The 17,656-nt window shown below is 35.3% G+C and overlaps 2 protein-coding genes across 11 annotated transcripts in view; one reads left to right on the top strand and one right to left on the bottom strand.

Moving 5' to 3' along the window:
• The window catches only part of SH2D4A (SH2 domain containing 4A), a 44,745-nt gene extending 41,781 nt beyond the window's left edge, over positions 1 to 2,964 (top strand). For all 6 annotated transcript variants that reach the window (XM_039331436.1, XM_039331437.1, XM_039331435.1 and 3 more), the window contains one exon: positions 260 to 2,964. In XM_039331436.1, the coding sequence (XP_039187370.1) occupies positions 260 to 352 (93 nt within the window). In that variant the 3' untranslated portion in view covers positions 353 to 2,964. The remainder of the gene's footprint in view (positions 1 to 259) is intronic.
• A 149-nt stretch (positions 2,965 to 3,113) lies between these two features.
• Positions 3,114 to 17,656, bottom strand: part of CSGALNACT1 (chondroitin sulfate N-acetylgalactosaminyltransferase 1) — a 37,087-nt gene continuing 22,544 nt past the window's right edge. For all 5 annotated transcript variants that reach the window (XM_039331432.1, XM_039331433.1, XM_039331429.1 and 2 more), the window contains exons 4-8: positions 14,182 to 14,283; positions 12,995 to 13,173; positions 10,463 to 10,557; positions 5,996 to 6,077; positions 3,114 to 4,290 (exon numbers count right to left, since the gene is read on the bottom strand). In XM_039331432.1, coding sequence (XP_039187366.1) covers positions 4,007 to 4,290; positions 5,996 to 6,077; positions 10,463 to 10,557; positions 12,995 to 13,173; positions 14,182 to 14,283 — 742 coding nt within the window. In that variant the 3' untranslated portion in view covers positions 3,114 to 4,006. The remainder of the gene's footprint in view (positions 4,291 to 5,995; positions 6,078 to 10,462; positions 10,558 to 12,994; positions 13,174 to 14,181; positions 14,284 to 17,656) is intronic.

The raw sequence follows: 17,656 nt of genomic DNA, 5'->3' as shown, positions 1-17,656 counted from the left end.
TTGTAATTCATTAAAACTATTTCACAATTTCAAAACTAAGTTCCAGTTTAATGGGCTGAGAAAATTGCAATTTTCTTAAATTTCTTTTAAACAAATGTATTCATATAGTTTGCCTTGCTACCTAAAATGCTTTGAAGCCAATTATAAATAATTAAACAGTTGTTAATCGAAAATTAAATACTGATTTTACTGAAATTCAGATTTTTGGGATACGATTTTAGAAGAATGATTTCTTCTCTGTGGTGCCTTTCTTTTTTAGGATGAGCCCATTACATCATTGGGGAAGGAATGTCTTCATTACCCCTGTGGACAACAAGGACAGTTACTGGATTATTTAAATCTTTTTGAGTGATATTTGAGTGTGGGAAAATCAGGAAGTCCAGGCAGTTCAAATGAATATAAAGGTTTATTGCAAGCTTATGCTCTCTACAAGAATCTGAACTACTAACGGTCAAAGCAAATAGGTGGTGGATATGAATGAAATTCAAAGTGGGCTGGACTTAAATCTCTTGTGGACATGAAGGGGCTCAAGATTGAGGATGCGTTTGACTTCTCCCTTGGGCCCAGCCTGGTCATCTCCTACAGATATTTAGAAAATTCATTTACCATATGGAGGAAGTTTATGGAATGGACAGTTGCTGACATGGAACAGCTTTAGTTATTACAATAGTTCCTTAACTATAAAATTATGATTCAAGTATGTTTGATAAAAGAGAAATAAATTCAATCAAGCAAAAAAAAATAGACTCAAAATCCTGAAGAAAGCAGCAAAAGAATAACAGTACAATTGCCATTACAGGCAATTGTGGTAATGAACTTTCTTTATTCAAACTGAAACCTGACTGCATGAGTTGCTGTTAAATGAAATTATAAGGAACTATTCGAAAGAGTTGACATTTGACATCTCTGGTTCATTCTTGAAAGGACTGTATTGTATTTACATTTATAATTGTTTTTATATCTCTACGCTTTATTATATTGTAAACTACTCCAAGTCACCTCGAACTGCAAGATGGGAGGCATATAACTTTAATAAATAAATAAAAATGAAATAAATAAAATAGTTGAGGAATGCAGAAGTTAAAGTATCTTCATAACTTCAAATCCCCTGAAAGGTTGGTTTTCATCACCATGAACGAGTGATGAGTATAAACATGTTGTAGTGCATCATAGAACAACAGGTGCATCAGAGCTTCCAACTGTTCACATTTTTCTTGCTCTTTTCTCTGCTAAAACAACATTGTTGGATAGTCACATGGTTGTTTCATAGGGAGTTGTGTGTTCCTTTAAAAATTATAGTAGACATTGCATGGATCAAAACTCTTCACTGTCAGATCTATGACCTAGTTCTTTAGAAAATGAGTCTTTGCATGCTGGAGGGCACGGGAGAATCAGATACAATTTTTTTGGGTGTGGATGAATATAAATTTGTAACTATGGGTACAATGTGCTTTTCCTCCCTTTTTTTTTTTTGCATCCAAGCTGACCAGGACAGATAGATTCCTAGTGTAAAGAAGCTGGTTTATGATGGACAAGCATAGTAAATACTTAGCAGAGAGAGAAGAGCCTTTAGTAACACATGCTCAAACAAGGATACTGAAAGAGTGACTGCATAAAAAATAAACATTACAAATGCCCCAACATTTTACCCTTTTCTCTGAAAATGTTACAAATAAATATGTTTTTGTAACAGAACAAGCACAGTCATTGCCTATTATAATTGTACTTCACTTGAAAATAATCTCAGACCAAGAAGAAAGCACTCACTTGTTATAATAGATGCAGAAGGATTAATACATTGTCAAAGGCTATTTGTATTCTATAGAAAGAATTTGGACATGTCTCAAGATTTCTTATTTTTCTAGCTATCACTATTAGCAGATTGTAATATTTAAATACATCTGGAAAATATTGAAGCTCCATTTTGAGGCATATTTTCCAAACTTCAAACATGCAAGCTGAATTGGCAAATGTATTAAAAACTCAGATATTATATTGGAATATCATCCCTGCATATATACACACATGTTTCAGTGATGTTAGGACGGAAAGAATGGAATATTATTAAATATTAAGACTAATGACAATAGAGAACCAGTCTTTGACCTGGCAATGAAGATAGCAAGGAGGTGGATAGCTTCTGTCTTTTAGGAACAACCATCAACGAGCACTCAAGAAATATGTTGCAGACCAGCATGTGATAAAATAATCACGAAGCCTTGGAAAATATATTTAAAAACTGATACCTACAATGAACAGAAATTGTGCAAGCCATAGTACTCCATTTAGTTTTTCACACGTGTCTCCATTTTGGTTTTTTATTTGTAAAATAAATGATAGCATGGTGTAATATGTCATGTGTGGTGATTCATCTGAGGTTGTATTTACCTACTTTTAAGAACATCTAAGGCCCAGATGATTTTTACTATGTCCTGATATGTAAAACCATAGAACTCAAAAAGGGTATACTTTATTTTTCATATGACTATAAATGAAATTACAGCATCCTAATCCATCTAGGAGAAAAAGTAAAAACAATTGGGAAAAAAGATTGCAGAAAAGATTAGGGGGCCAGATGAAGACTTAAACATTCATCTGCTACCCATTGGCTCTATCTTCCAAGTGCTTCAATGTATTGCATTTGCCTCAAAACAGCCTGCATTTAACATACAATCAATAGTTCTACTTGAAGTATTATATAAAATCATGATGAAGGACTGATGTCAGGGAATGACTGGAATAGTAGTTTAGAGTTACAAATAAATGAACGATGGCCATTTCATCTGAGCTTTCATGTATTTCTTATTAATTATGCTAAAATGGCTTTATCAGTTTCCAGTGCTTATGAATGTCTCTTAGATATATGCAGTTCATGTTCCAACTACTTTTCAGTACAACAGTCAGCTGAAACTGAGAGGTATACAGGGTTGTAAACTGTTCAATAAAGTGAAATCTGTTTGTAAAGTGTCTTATCTTCTGTATTACAATGTGCTATTTTCAGGAAGGTTTTACGTTTAAATAGAAGCGAAGTTATACAAAAGTTATACAAAACCTGAATGAGATCAAATAAATTAATACTTTATAGAATCCAAGAGCAAATAACTATGACTTAATTCACAGTTTACACAAATACATTTTTATTTATTTTTTAATTTGGGGATTATGCTTTAGTTTTACATTCCATACATAAATCAATTTTAAACTTTAGGCATTTAGCATTCTACCTGCCACCAATTCATTTTTTTAATCATTAATATAAAATAGAAACTGATTGCACTTTGTTCTCTCAAGTTTAACATTGCATATTAATTTCATTTGACTCTTAAGGAATTTAGTAACTTCTCCAGAATATGGCTTCTGCAATGTAGGAGTTCTTGACTTTCTTTGAACAGCTTCAAGTTCATCACATAAGTGTCCAAGGCCAGAAAAAAAAATTATTATGTTCCCTCCATATGGCTCATCCAATTTCTCACTGAATTGGGTATATAATGTGATCAGATCTCTTTGATATATCTGGAATATATCAGAGGTATAGCAGAGATATATATAGCACATAGCCAGAACTGATAAAGTCTATTACCATCAGTCTCACTTTGAACAGCTTTCTTGGTGCTAGTCTCCACAGACATTCACATTCATGACAACAGTTAAAATGCAACACTCTGTACAATCTACTCATATATCAGCTGAAGGAAAACCAAATATGAAGTATCTGCCAAAAATAAATAATGTTACTTTAATGAGGAAATGTTACATTTGAGCAAAGTGCGTTTATCCTTCTCCCTTCATCTCTCTCTACAGTCCCAAATCTTTTCTGGCAAATGGGAACCCACAGGGCTGGAGATGAAAAAGTAAGAGAAACTGAAAGAAGGCCTGTCCTACCCTTTTTGTATGATATTATCACAAACCTAAAAGATTATGAAGATCCCTCTAAGCCCAAGAATTTCCCTAAGAAGCTGTTCTTAAAAGTTTGACATTTTGCTTTGTGAAAGACCCATTTTTACCTTCACATATTCCTATTATTTGCTTTTTGTTTATGTTGATGAGCTTCAATCTCCCGTTGGAAGACCAGCAGGCCTAGCTGGTCATGAGAAGCTTCATTCATAGCTTTAGACTGGATGCACATTTTATATTGTTCTGGGTTCAGCTCATCTAAGCAATGCTTTTCATGCCAAAGGTGGACAAGTCCCCGGACTGGTGTCCTGATAACCATGAGGTTGCTATGAAGGTATTTACGGTACAGATGTACATCTTCTCCTCCCCATCCTTTAATGTCAAGATCAAACCCTCCTAATGAAAAAAGAAAGAATTGCAACATTTACAATATACAGAAAGATGAAGTAGGCCTTGATTGGAAAAGAACTACAGATTTAGCAGTCATTCTGTCTGCAGGCATTCATGAATAGGCAAGCATTGATGAAATATGCATTGCAATGTCACAACACAAGTTTCACCTCTTGCTTACTTGCATGTTTTGTGACAATAAAGTGGGAAAGGGCAGAGCTTGTGCTGTGCTATCACAATGTATTTTTCACCACTTTGGCACCATTATGATTTGGGAATGGATGCCTGTTCTGCGTGCTGCAATTATTTCAGTAATTTCTTATCCAAGAACAAACAGTTTTTGCTTTCCAACCATTCATTCAACAACTGTTCAAAGTTATGATTACACTGATAAACAAGATTTAAAACCGGTCCTCAAAGTTGTAACCAGCACATGAGGCCACCTGACTGCAATTCAAGTGCTTGACTATTGGCTTGCATTTATGATGGCTGCAGGGATTGCAGTTCACAAATGATTGTCATTTGTGACTTTTGCAGTTGGCTTTTGACAAGCAAAGTCAATGGGGAAGCCAGCAGGAAGTTGCAAGTCACAGTCACATGACATCATGCTTAATTATTCACTGTAATTCACTTAATGACAGCAGCTGAAACTGATATCATTAAGCCAATGAAGTCACATGACATCCTGCTTAATGACTACACCACTTAGTAACTGAGTTAGAAGTCCATATTGCCATTGGTGAATGAAGACTACCTGTATTAACAAAACCATCACGTTGTATTTCTTTCAAGGTTAAAAGGGGCATTAGGATATTATTTTGTTTTGAAATGTACTTTTATTGGTTTCTAAGTTCAAGTGTATACATTTAGCAGAAGTTCACATTCTCTCATATTTTAGACCAAGAAAAGAATTTCACATTATTGTTAATATATTATTTAGAACAAATAGTCAAAGTGGACTTGTTTTTTGCCATACTGAAAAAATAATATTCCATTACATATTTGAATGTTTGCTTTGAAACAATACATAACTCAATAGCAAAACTGAATAAGGTACTGTTAAAAAAAAGAGGCCACCGGAACTTTATAGTCTGAGTAAACTTTGTCATTATATAATAAAATAAGATATGAATTATTTCCAGATTTATAATCAGAAAAGTGCAATAATATAGCAAAAAATACAGGATATGTACAAACAATACTGCTGAATCAATTTGCAAACAAAGTCCACCTTATTTTCAATATTTCCAAGTTAAGAGTTTTACCAATTTATTAATAACAGAATATGGAGCTCCATGAAATTGTCATTAATTTGGAAAGTAAATATTAGTTAAATAAAAAAGGTTTCTTGGACATTTTTAAAGACATGATCAAGTTATATTAATAAAAATTGGGAGAGTTCTGGAAATGGATTTGAGAGAATATCCCTCAGAAATCCTGTTTCAAGAATGTTTATATCTGAGATATCATAGTTTTTTTCTTTCTTTCAATGTGTATGTTTTATTTAATCAATGATTATAAATCGTGAAGATAGATTGGTTTGCTTAAATATCAAATATGCTAATATTAAAGGATGAATTAATTCAAAGTAATTATGTAGCTGTGTACACCTTCCCCATATCAAAAAATTGTCTTGTGTCAAAAATAAACAAAAAAGACATAATATTCTGGCACTGATGCTTGGCAAACTTAAACAAGCATAGTGTCTTACCAATATTGATGTAATCAGAACGAAATTGACAAGTCATTCCAAACCCAAAGTCTCTCCAAAATCCTGTCTCTTTTTTTATTACCTGGAAGAAACAAGATATGTTTAACTGCAATTAAATAATCCCTTTTGATTTAATCCTTATTTTTGCTCAATGCAAATCTGTAATGGATCTCCTAATCAATGAAAGGCACATCCTTTAAGTTGTTACACCCCTTGTGTTGCCAGTAAGGATTTATAAAAGTGAAAATTGCCTTATATAGAGACCAGGTTTGCTGTTATTTTTGAGTATTTTTCTCTCTTACTGGAGAAATAATGAGGGGATTTCATCATTGTAATGAATAAAAGTCAGTGGTTTTCTGCCATCCTTTTCTACATTGCCACCACTAGAGAAATATAAAAGGATCACTTTTTCTTTGGATATCCCAGAACGTGATTTAAAAAAAAAAATCTTAAAAAATTCACTGACAATTAGTGCAGACCTCCTTGATATTATATCCATATTACTTTGGGGGAAAATTCTGTCTAAGGAAGTGAGCTGCATTTAACAACCTGAAATAATACTCACTGGAGCTAAACTCAAGGTTATCCAACTGATCATTCTCAGACTTCAACTCTCAGAAATTTTTGCATCCTAACTATATATATATATATTTATATATATATATATTAGATTGCTAACAAAGAATACAGGGAGAACTGGAATAGCTATTTCGAGCTTCTTAACTCTCTTCAGCCAGACATACTCTTCTGAGATTCGAACCTGGGCTGTGTGCATATTAGGCAGCTGTATTAACCTCTAAGCCACAGGCTCTTTCTCACTTTGTCAGCTGTATCAGGGAGGGAAGAGACAGGGGGAGGAGATTTACCTTGAGTGTTTTTTGATGCACCTTGTCGGCCCAAATATGGGAGAAAGAAATCTTTTTTTTTCTTTTTCTTTTGCCTGTATCAGCTCAATCTAGAGCCATCCACAGGCAGCAGTCGCCAACTGTGACATCATTTACATATACAGTTTTTTAGGTTGCTAACAAAGAATAAAGGGAGAATTGGAATAGCTATTTTGAGCTTCTTAACTCTCTTCAGCCAGACATACCCTTCTGAGATTCGAACCTGGGCTGTGTGCATGTTAGGCAGCTGTATTAACCTCTAAGCCACAGGCTCTTTCTCACTTTGTCAGCTGTATCAGGGAGGGAAGAGATATATATATATATATATATATATATATATATATATATATATATATATATATATATATATATATATATATAATTATGCCTTTATAAAGCTCCTCTCTAGATCTAGCCTAACAAAGTGACAAGTTCTTTTTATTATTTAATTTTAACCGATATAAATAATAGAGATACTAAATGAATAGCTGCAAATCTGTTAGATTTTGTCTCCTTAAAACTATTATCATTAAAACCAAAAAGGAATGAAGGGAAAAATAAAAAGCCTGCTTTTCTACAGTTTCAAAATAATAATAGTAATGTATTCAATTTTTAAACAATGAGTTAAACCTAAACTATACAAATATGGAAATAAAAGATATAAATGTATTTCAGTGCTATTTTAAAATACAACAATAAGCACTTTGTTAAAAATCAACAAAACAGTTGCATGACTAATAAAACATATTAATTAGTTATTTGTAACTAATGGCTTCCAAGGCTTTTTTAAAATGGCGTCATTAAGAGAAGTCTTCTGCATAATCAAGAATGGGTACCATCGCTAGAAAACAACCAGTCTTGGACTTCTGGTTTTGTGCAGTAGTGCAGCAACCAAGGGATCGCGGGGCTCCGCACACTATGGCCGATTTTTGCCTGCTAAATGGGCTTGAAGTTGCCCTATAGAGGCAATAAATAAGAAAGGAAGTCCTGCTGATTGTGGAGAGATGGTGGTCGATCTGATTGGTTTGGGGAAGGCCCGCCAGAAACCAGTAGGAGAAAGGCTAACTTAACTTCAGAGTCTATCCCAAGCTACAAGCAGCCAAAGCTCAAAAGCACTACTTTAAACTGAATGTAAGCAACATGTTTGGAACTGGGTAAGAACAGTGATTTTTTCTCTTGTATTTGAAAATTGATTTCCTGGGAAAAGAAAAAAAGAAAAAACCCAAGAAGCAAAAAGCCTCTGAAAGTTAGAAGAATGGAGATCTTTGCCCCACAGAAATATGCTGAAATGAAATGATATAAGACTTAATTTGGATAAGTTTGAAATCGGAGGAATCTGTTAAGATTTTTCTTTTAAACCAAGAAAATAGAGGCAAACAATTGTCTATTACTGAAAAATGAACTGGTGCTGACATCTAGTGGTGGAAGAAAATATACAACAGTAGTTGCTCTATTACAGGAACTGGCAAAGCCCAGCAAAAGATAACTTGTTTTTGGTGACCTTCAATGTCTTAATAACAGAGAACAGCTGTGACCAAAAAAAGAAAAAAAAGAAAAAGAAAAATTTTGGGCTATCTACAAAGTGAGAATTATAAACTTTAGAAAAAAAAAAATGACTTTTCTGGATTACAAATACCGACTCAACTCTGACTCTAAAGCTGTCTGCAGAGAAAGGAAAACCCTGATTTTTGGCTATCATGGAAAATCAGAGATCTGCAGAAAGAATATACCAAGAAAAAACAGATACTTTCTAGAGGGAGATTTATGCTATGTTGCAACTAATTCAAACAACAATGATCTCAAACCATGAGGAAATTAAAAATAACTTTGAAAATATAAATGAACACATCTCCAATTTAACTTTACAACACAAAAACTCTCAGAAAATAAAAATAGAGAGTGAGCAGAAAAAACAGACAACTGAATGCGAGACAGAGGAGAGAGATTTCAAGATGGAACTTAACCATAGAAGGAAATATGACTTAACCCAGATGGAATTTTTTTTTACAGAAAATATTGGACATGGAAAATATAACCTATACTCTAAGATCACAAAATAGGTTTGAGGACAAGAAAAAAGATTTGACAAAATGGATTCTGCCAGGAGAACTATGAGAATTTGAGAGACAAAAAATGACAAATGAAATTAAGAAAGAAAGAAAGAAAAGATTCTTAATGAATACGAAGGGGCGAAACCTTCCTATAAAAACATCTTACCTGTTTTGCCTTTTGTACTTGCAACAACATTTACAAGATTATGGGAAGACTCTTTGATTCAACAAAGCATATTGATCAGGAAAGATGTTTGGCAAAAAAAGAGGCTAAAGTGAGAATTAAGAAACTAGATGATGGGATTTACCAGAGGGAATATTTAAAAATTAAACATCTTTTTGAATATGGTTAAAGAAATAGAAAGATTCTGGATATAAATGAAGATTAATTTAAGAGGGATGAATCCCTCAAGTAACAGTATTTTTTCTTTCTTTTTTCCATTGTGTTTTGTTTTTTGACGTGAGAAATATAAAAATGTTGGGATGTTTTATATAAAAAAAATGTTTTCTCTTTTCTTTTTTTTAAGATGTGAGAAATGTGAAAGTATTGGGATGGCTTGTATGAGAAAAAAAGACTTAAATACTTAAGTGTAACTAATTTTGAGAAAATCTTAACCAATAAGAATGTTTTGAATATTGTGGGGAAAACAAATTTAAATAAGAATTTTGTAAACAGGATCTATGATGAGGCAATCAAGATGATCAATTAGAAAAGAAGCTTTATATTGAGATGGTTATTATTGAAAAATGTCTATATTTAATTGTTATTTATTCAAATAATAAGAACTAATTTAAGGTTGGCAAAAGAGAATATTATTGGAAGACGAGAAAATCAAGCAAAACCATTATATGGACTATAGAATTATAGAAATTGTTATTGACTGTTTTTTAAATATAAACCCAGACAACACATTGTTTCCAAAATATTAAGGTGATTATGTTTAAAATCAATAAAACATATTTAGAAAAAGAAAAAAAAAGAAAAAAACAGTCTCTGATGCTTATTGATGTAGATTATTTATCTTAATAAATGTATTTGCTAGCAGTGATCTTAAAGTACTGGCAATTTCATATGGGCATGGGTAGTTTTAAAAATATTTTATGTTTTTTCTACATTCACATGCTACCCAGAATCCACTGTAGTTGGATAGTCAGTACATTTAAATAAATAAATAAAAATAGAAGTTTTTTTCCATTATTTCTCTGAAACTTAAATAGTAGACTAGTGGGTCTATACAGGTGGTTCAACTTGTATAGAATTGGTGTATTATATCTGGACAATCAGCTTCCAGTAAACATCTTCTTTAAGCAAATCCATTCTCTGAGAACAGTCTCCAGACAGTCTTCAAAACAGCCTTATGTATTGAAAAGGTCTATTTTCCTAGTACATGTATGTCTGAGCCTCAAGTCTCTTTCCTTAAGTAAATTTGCAGTTACGCTATTAACTCAGAATAGAAAAAGGCTCCAACAAATACTACTGAGGTTTTAAGAATTTTTAGTCTGTGCATTTGGTTGAACAACCAATTACCTACCAGCTGTTGTTTTAAGGGAGGAATGGAATTATGCTGTCCATATATTAGACTTGGGTTGTACTGGCTGAAAAGAACAGGATAAAATACTTTCTTTCCTAGAAATAAGAGTTGAAAAAATATTATTATTATTTTTTGCTAAATCTGCTCTTGAACATTTTGAACAAGGTAAATTTCAGAGCCATGAGCAGGTGTAGACATAGTAAGAGAAATTATATGTTTCTGTAGAAAACAATCTAAATGTTACTATTGCTTCATTTTTAAATATATTTAAGTAAGAAGAGAAAAGTGAAAGTATGATTTACATGTTAACACCTGTATGTGTGCCTTCGAGAGCATCCTATCATACAGCATCACGGTCTGATTTGGAGGCATCACTGCTTCAGACAGGAAGGCGGTACAGAGAGTGGTGAGAATGGCCGAAAAGATTATTGGCAGTTCCCTCCCTCCCATCCAGGACATAGCACAGAAATACTGTTTGAGCAGGGTCCGTAAGATTATCTGGGACACTTCACATCCTCTTCACGACCTGTTTTCCTTGTTACCTTCTGGAGGAGGCTTCGTGGTAACTGTAGCAGAACATCCAGATTCAGCCATAGTTTCATCCCATACAGCATTAACCTTGTGAACTCTCAAGCTTCCTCCTTCCGTTATATATTCAAGACGGACAATATTTAATATTTATTTTCTACGTATATATAGGGATGTGGGTCTGTACATATGTTGTTCATAGTATGTTTAGGTGTGTGTCATGTATGTGTTTCATTTTTGAGAGCGAGCAACTAAATTTCATTTTTGATGTGTGCCGTGCCCACAGTAAAAAAAGTGACAATAAAGGTTATCTTATCTTATCTTGAGTCAGTGTTGACTCCTAGCAACTGCCTAGCAAAGTCCCTGCAGGTTTCTTGGTAACATTTCAGAAATGCCTTGCCATGGTCTCCTTAAGGCTGAGAGAGAGTGACTGGCCAAGATCATCCAGCTGACTTCATGCCTAAGGTAAGATTAGAAGTTGTGATTTTCTGGTTTCTATAACATATGGCTCTGCACTAAATGGCTCTAAATATCAGATATTTCCTCTAAAATTAAAGAGGGTTTTAGCTTTTGCAGATCTACCATATACACACCGCTCCACAGTTCTTAAAATACAATTCTCATCCATTTTTAGGTTTCATTAGGTCTTAGCTTGCTGTATTTCTAGTATGGATTTATGGGATTGGGGTTTTCTCAAAGGTGCTTTTTCAAAAACTAACTGGATTGTTTTTTCCTTGAGAAAGAAGAAAACATTTTTTTTTTCTCATCCAAGAAACTTCATCATCCAAGAAATTTCATTGGGGGGATGGGAAGATAGGTTCTGATCAGATGCTTGGGGAGGAGGGAGATGGAAGGATTGTATTTCTTTGCAGTCATCTGGTCATTAGCACTTTCTCTGAGAGCCATTAAGGCCATTTGGAGGGTTATCTGTGCCCTCAGAGTGCAATTGGTTGTGGAATCTTCTGGGAACTGCTGCAAGAACTGCATTGTAGACTGGAGCTAAGTGGTGTCTTATCTCTCCCCCTCTTTGAGAGAGAGCTGTTCAATGTTAACATAAAAGGCCTCTTTTACTCCTCTTTCAAATCATCTGCTCTATCAAAATATGGATTTTGCTGATGTCAAAAGAGTGACCTTTGTTTTTCAAATGCAGATGGACCGCTGAATCTTGTCCTGATGGGTTTGATCTCCTATGCTGTGCCATGCACTTGTGAAGTGGTTGTTTTGTTTCACCAATGTACAGATCACTGTATTGTATTGCATATATCACATCATGCTCAGTTTGTGTCTGGGTGTTTTATCCTTGGGGTGGACAAGCCTCTGCCTTAGTGTATTCTTGGGTTTAAAATGTACATGTATATTATACTGACTAAAAATTCTCCTGAGTTTTTCAGATATTTCTGAAACGTATGGAATGACAATGTTGCTACATTTGTTGTTCTGTTCTTTATCTGTAATGAAGGAGCTCCTGCTGGATCTTTTTCTGGATTTGGACTTATTTTCTAATTTGGTTTTCAGACACTCCTGGGAAATGTTCCAAAGACAAAAGGAAACATGGAGTCTTTTTTTTTTTTATTTAACAAAACGAAAATCACTTGAGAGGGGAACTTTTCCAAATTGTATCTCAAAATTTGGTGTTCATGGATTTAAGATGTCTCTGCCCATTTACCTGGATCAACAGGTTCAGATTTTTCTTTATCTGTTTCAGTGACTGATCACTCTGAATCACTCAGAGCTCCCTCATTATTATAATGATTTTCATGTTCATAGGGAAGAATACTTTCCATGATCATTACAGATGATGGCTATATACATTTCCTAATTTCTGAAATGTATACTGGAGAAATTAGCTGAGCTTTCAGTTTATACTTACAGTTTTGCTAGAGGGAGCTGACAGACTTCTGAGGGAATATACATGTGAAGTATCTTCAATGTTAAAAAGAATAACAAACTGCTTATGGTGCAAACTGAATTTCTGTCCATCATATCATGAATGGCTGACTGTACCTGGTTGTGTGTTTAATCTACACGTGTTCAGGAATTCCTTTGTGAAATATATATCCACGTCACAGAAAAATAGTACAACATTGTTTCCTTTCCAAAATCTTGCACCCACGTCCAGACCTTTCCCCCTGGAAAAGGCTTCATCCAGCTGGATAAATGAGTAATTTCTGAAATTAGCTGATCTGTTAGGAAAAATTATATTTAAGTTTTATCTGGCTTTCACCAATTACCATTTGTACATAACTGTTTATTGTAAGAAAAACAGAGACTTTAATTAACAGAGATTAATATATTTATCATGAGCGACTCTTATATGCAGGAAAGAAAATCCTCCATCTAATGACTTGGGCCTTCATTTAGCTCTATTTTATGCTATATAAATTGGTTTAATAAATAAATACAATAAAAATAATGCTTTATGATGATATATTAGTTGGTTTTTAATGCTACATTTTAATTTACAGTAAGCAACAAGCTCTGTTACTTGCCAAAGTTTCCTCTTGAAATGCCTCAGTAGTATTCAGCTGATTTTTAAAAGGAAAATATGATGCAAATTAACTGGTTGTAGAAATATGGAATTGGATCCAGACTTCTTCAAGTAATCAAGTGAAATCTGTAGAGACTGTTTGGTCCTGTTGATTGCAATAGATCTAATCTAACAATGATTTAGTGTGGACTCATTCCATTATTACTGGAAAAGATAGATGGGCTTAAGAATTTATTCAAAAGCCTGTTGTATAATCTGCAATATAATGAAAGCTCAATAATACAGTAAGAAATCAAGAGAACAGCTTGCCTCCTTGTGGTTGTTCCATCGCTGGAAGTTTCCAAGACAAAGAAAAAAGAGATAATGTTTTAAATTAAGCTAATTAAGATTTTACTCTTGTCAGTGCAGGACACATTATATGAATGATGATGATTTGTCAATAACAATTTTGAAAAGAATTCTATTTATAACAGTTCCAGTATTGCTCAGTAATTCTTTTCTGTTTAGAGATGATTAGAATTACATTTCTAGTTATCTAAGATTTCAGCCAAACAACAATAGGATTTCCAGATTATCGTGAGACTTGCCACTTCTTTTTGAAAATTTTAACCATTAATGAGAAGAGTAAAATCAGGAAATCCATCTTTTCATTTTCTTTTGGTTTCTAAATTAAAAATAATATTAAGTCAAATGTTTTACTCACTTGGATATGTTTTCTAGGATTTCTTTGACTTTGCTCATTTGTTCACTTCCAAAATACACTACAGTCAGGTGAATTCTTCCATCTTGCTGCATAGCCACCTCCCTAAAACAGAAATAAAATGGAGTATAATAAGCATATTTTCTTACAACTTTAGTTTGTAACACCTTATATATTCACACTGCACCTTACCTTCATGCATCGGCTTACTCCTTATTTATATCTGTACCCACAGAGAAGGTATGTAAAACATTTTGAGCTTGACTGTTCTGATTCCAAAATGTTTACTAGGAACCTGAAATACCTGTTCTCACCAAAACGTTCCAACATCCATATTGGTAATTTCAAACTTATAGAAAGTTTTTGTATGTACCTTTGAATCTATGTTCATGTGGCAAATGCCTGGACAAGGCCCTGCAGTTTTTTTTGGCAAGATTTCAGAAGTGGTTTGCTATTGCCAGCTTCCTAGGGCTGAAAGAAAGTGACTACCCAAGTTCACCCAGCTGGCTCCATGCTGAAGGAAGGACAACATTCAGAGTTTCTATCCTGGTGCCTTAACTACTGTTCCAAATTGGCTCACTATAAAAAGTAGTCCAAAATCAATGTTTTAACCTTCATTTTATAATAAAATATTTCTTGGTCAGAATTTTTATCCTTTAAAGCAAGACATACAATCTATTTTTTTAAAAAAATCCTGAAATATTAACAAGACTTTTAAAATTTCACAGCTAAATGATTTACTCTGATATTTTCACTTCCCCTCATAAATCTGCACTTGTATGCATGCAGTCTTCTTAATGAAAATTGTTAAATAGATTCTTGGAATATGTAACAGCAACTGGAGAAAGCCAACACAATGGCAACCAAACCTACTTCTCTCTTATATTTCAAAACCATAATTAGATATATGTGCTCCATACTGTATTATGCTATAGTGGTGCTTAGATATAATTGGCTCAGGAATTTCTGGTTTGCCGACGTGGCCACCATGGACGTCTAGAAGAGGAGCTCTGTCTTTCAGTTTCAAATTGCTGGGGAACCCTGGAAAGGGTCAAAAGTCGCCCTGTAGGGGTGACCAGCAAGGAGGGGATCCCCGCTTGATCGTGGGAGGGTGGTAGCCCTTCCGCTCAATCTGGGGCAGCCCTCCAAACCAGTGGATGAAAGACTGGCTATAGAAATATGGTTCGTCACTAGGCTGCAGACAGCCGAAGTCACATTTACCACCAGGCAACTATAAAGCAGTGCGGATGAGACTGGATGAGATCTATCTCTCTTAAATCATACATACATACATACATACATACATATATATATATATATATATATATATATATATATATATATATATATATATATATTTGTTTTCTGAGGTTTTCGTGGGTGTTTGTATGTAGGTCTTTGGTTGTTCGGTTTTCTCCCGCGTAAAATTGGAAGTGTCTTGGCGACGTTTCGACGAAGTCCCATTCGTCATCTTCAGGCTGGTGTTTTCAGCTTCGTGCTTCGAGCAGCAATGTGTGGTATTAGCTGTTTCTTCCTTTTAACGGCCAGTGGGGGTATGAACTGATTGGGTGGGAGCTTGGCTGTGTTCTGATTGGGTGGAGGTGTGTTCTGATTGGTTAGGGGCTTGGCTGTGCTCTGATTGGCTGGGGGGTTGGCTGTGCTCTGATTGGCTGGGGGGTTGGCTGTGCTCTGATTGGCTGGGGGAGTGTTCTGTTTGGTTGTGCTCACACACCTCAACAGCCTACACCCCAAAATACAGTTCACCATGGAAACAGAAGCTAACAACCAACTTCCCTTCCTCGATGTCTTAGTCTACAAGAAATCCAATGGCTCCCTAGGACACACCATCTACCAGAAGAAAACACACACAAACCGCTATCTGCACGCTCTCTCACACCACCACCCAGCACAGATCAACTCTGTAGCCAAGACACTCATCTCCAGAACAAAACGCTTAGCTGACGAACAACACCTAAAACCCGAACTACACACTCTCACCAATGTACTAACATCCAATGGATTCCATAGAAATAAGATTACAAACCTAATCCAAAAAGAAACCCCCACTAAAATCCAAGACAAAGAACAAGAAAATGGCAAAGCCCTCCTCCCATACATAAAAGGCACCACAGACAGAATCAGTAAGATCCTCCATAAACACAACATCAAAACAGCATTCTGCACAAACAGAAAAATATCCACCATCCTTAGAAACCCCAAAGATAAAATTGAATTAGAAAATCAAGGAGTATACGAAATCCCATGCACCACTTGTCCCACCACATACATCGGACAAACCAACAGAAGAATAAGTGCACGCATTGAAGAACATAAGAACTCAATCAAAAAAGAGGAACCAACATCTTCCCTGGTCCAACACCTTAAAGCCACAGGACATGAAATTGACTTTAAAAATACCAGAACCATTGCCAAAAGTGAACATTTTAATAACAGAATAATCAGAGAAGCCATCGAGATAGAAAAACGCCCACACAGCATGAACAAGCGAGATGATACCTCCCGCCTACCAGCCATTTGGAAACCCGCCCTTATTGACAAACGACTCCCTAACACAAAAAATGATACCAGACCCACACTCACAAAAACCACACAGGATGTCACCACCACACATCCACGCAAAAAACAAACCCAAAGCCACACCGATGATGAGGCACGACCACAAACCAGAAGCCAGACCACAGCTGCATCATTAGCCACTTTAAACCCCTCCAATCCATACATGAAGCAAACTGACACCCTCCATGAAGAGGAGACACGACCACGAACGCGAAGCCAGAAAATAGCAAGGCAGCCCAAAATCTTAAACCCCTCTGCAACTCAGACTAACCTGAGCACAACCAAACAGAACACTCCCCCAGCCAATCAGAGCACAGCCAAGCCCCTAACCATTCAGAACACACCTCCACCCAATCAGAACACAGCCAAGCTCCCACCCAATCAGTTCATACCCCCACTGGCAGTTAAAAGGAATAAACAGCTAAGACCACACATTGCTGCTCAAAGCACGAAGCTGAAAGCACCAGCCTGAAGATGACGAATGGGACTTCGTCGACACGTCGCCAAGACACTTCCAATTTTACGTGGGAGAAAACCCGAACAACCAAAGACCTACATACAAATACCCGCGAAAACCTCAGAAAACAAATATCGAACCTCTACGGGGAGGAAATTCACCATCTGACCAGGACCTATGAAAAACTTGAAGTCCAAAGAGCTTCCATTTTATGCGACCTCGCATTCCTACGCAACTGCCGAGATCAAAATCTAATCTCCACATGTTTCCAACTGAAATTCTACTCCAACTCTGCAGCCACCAAACGGATCCTGAAAAGAACAGAATTGGCCCTAATCAGAAATGAACGTCACACAAAAAGATTCCTCTTAGACCGAATTAACAAAGATCTCCTCACACTCCACCTCAAACTCAGCAACAAGATCCACCCCGCACTTTGGGACA

Source organism: Crotalus tigris, unplaced genomic scaffold (assembly GCF_016545835.1).
Source record: "Crotalus tigris isolate CLP2741 ecotype Arizona unplaced genomic scaffold, ASM1654583v1 scf7180000024437.13266115, whole genome shotgun sequence".
Taxonomy (NCBI): domain Eukaryota; kingdom Metazoa; phylum Chordata; class Lepidosauria; order Squamata; family Viperidae; genus Crotalus; species Crotalus tigris.
This window is presented reverse-complemented; position numbering and strand designations above follow the sequence as displayed.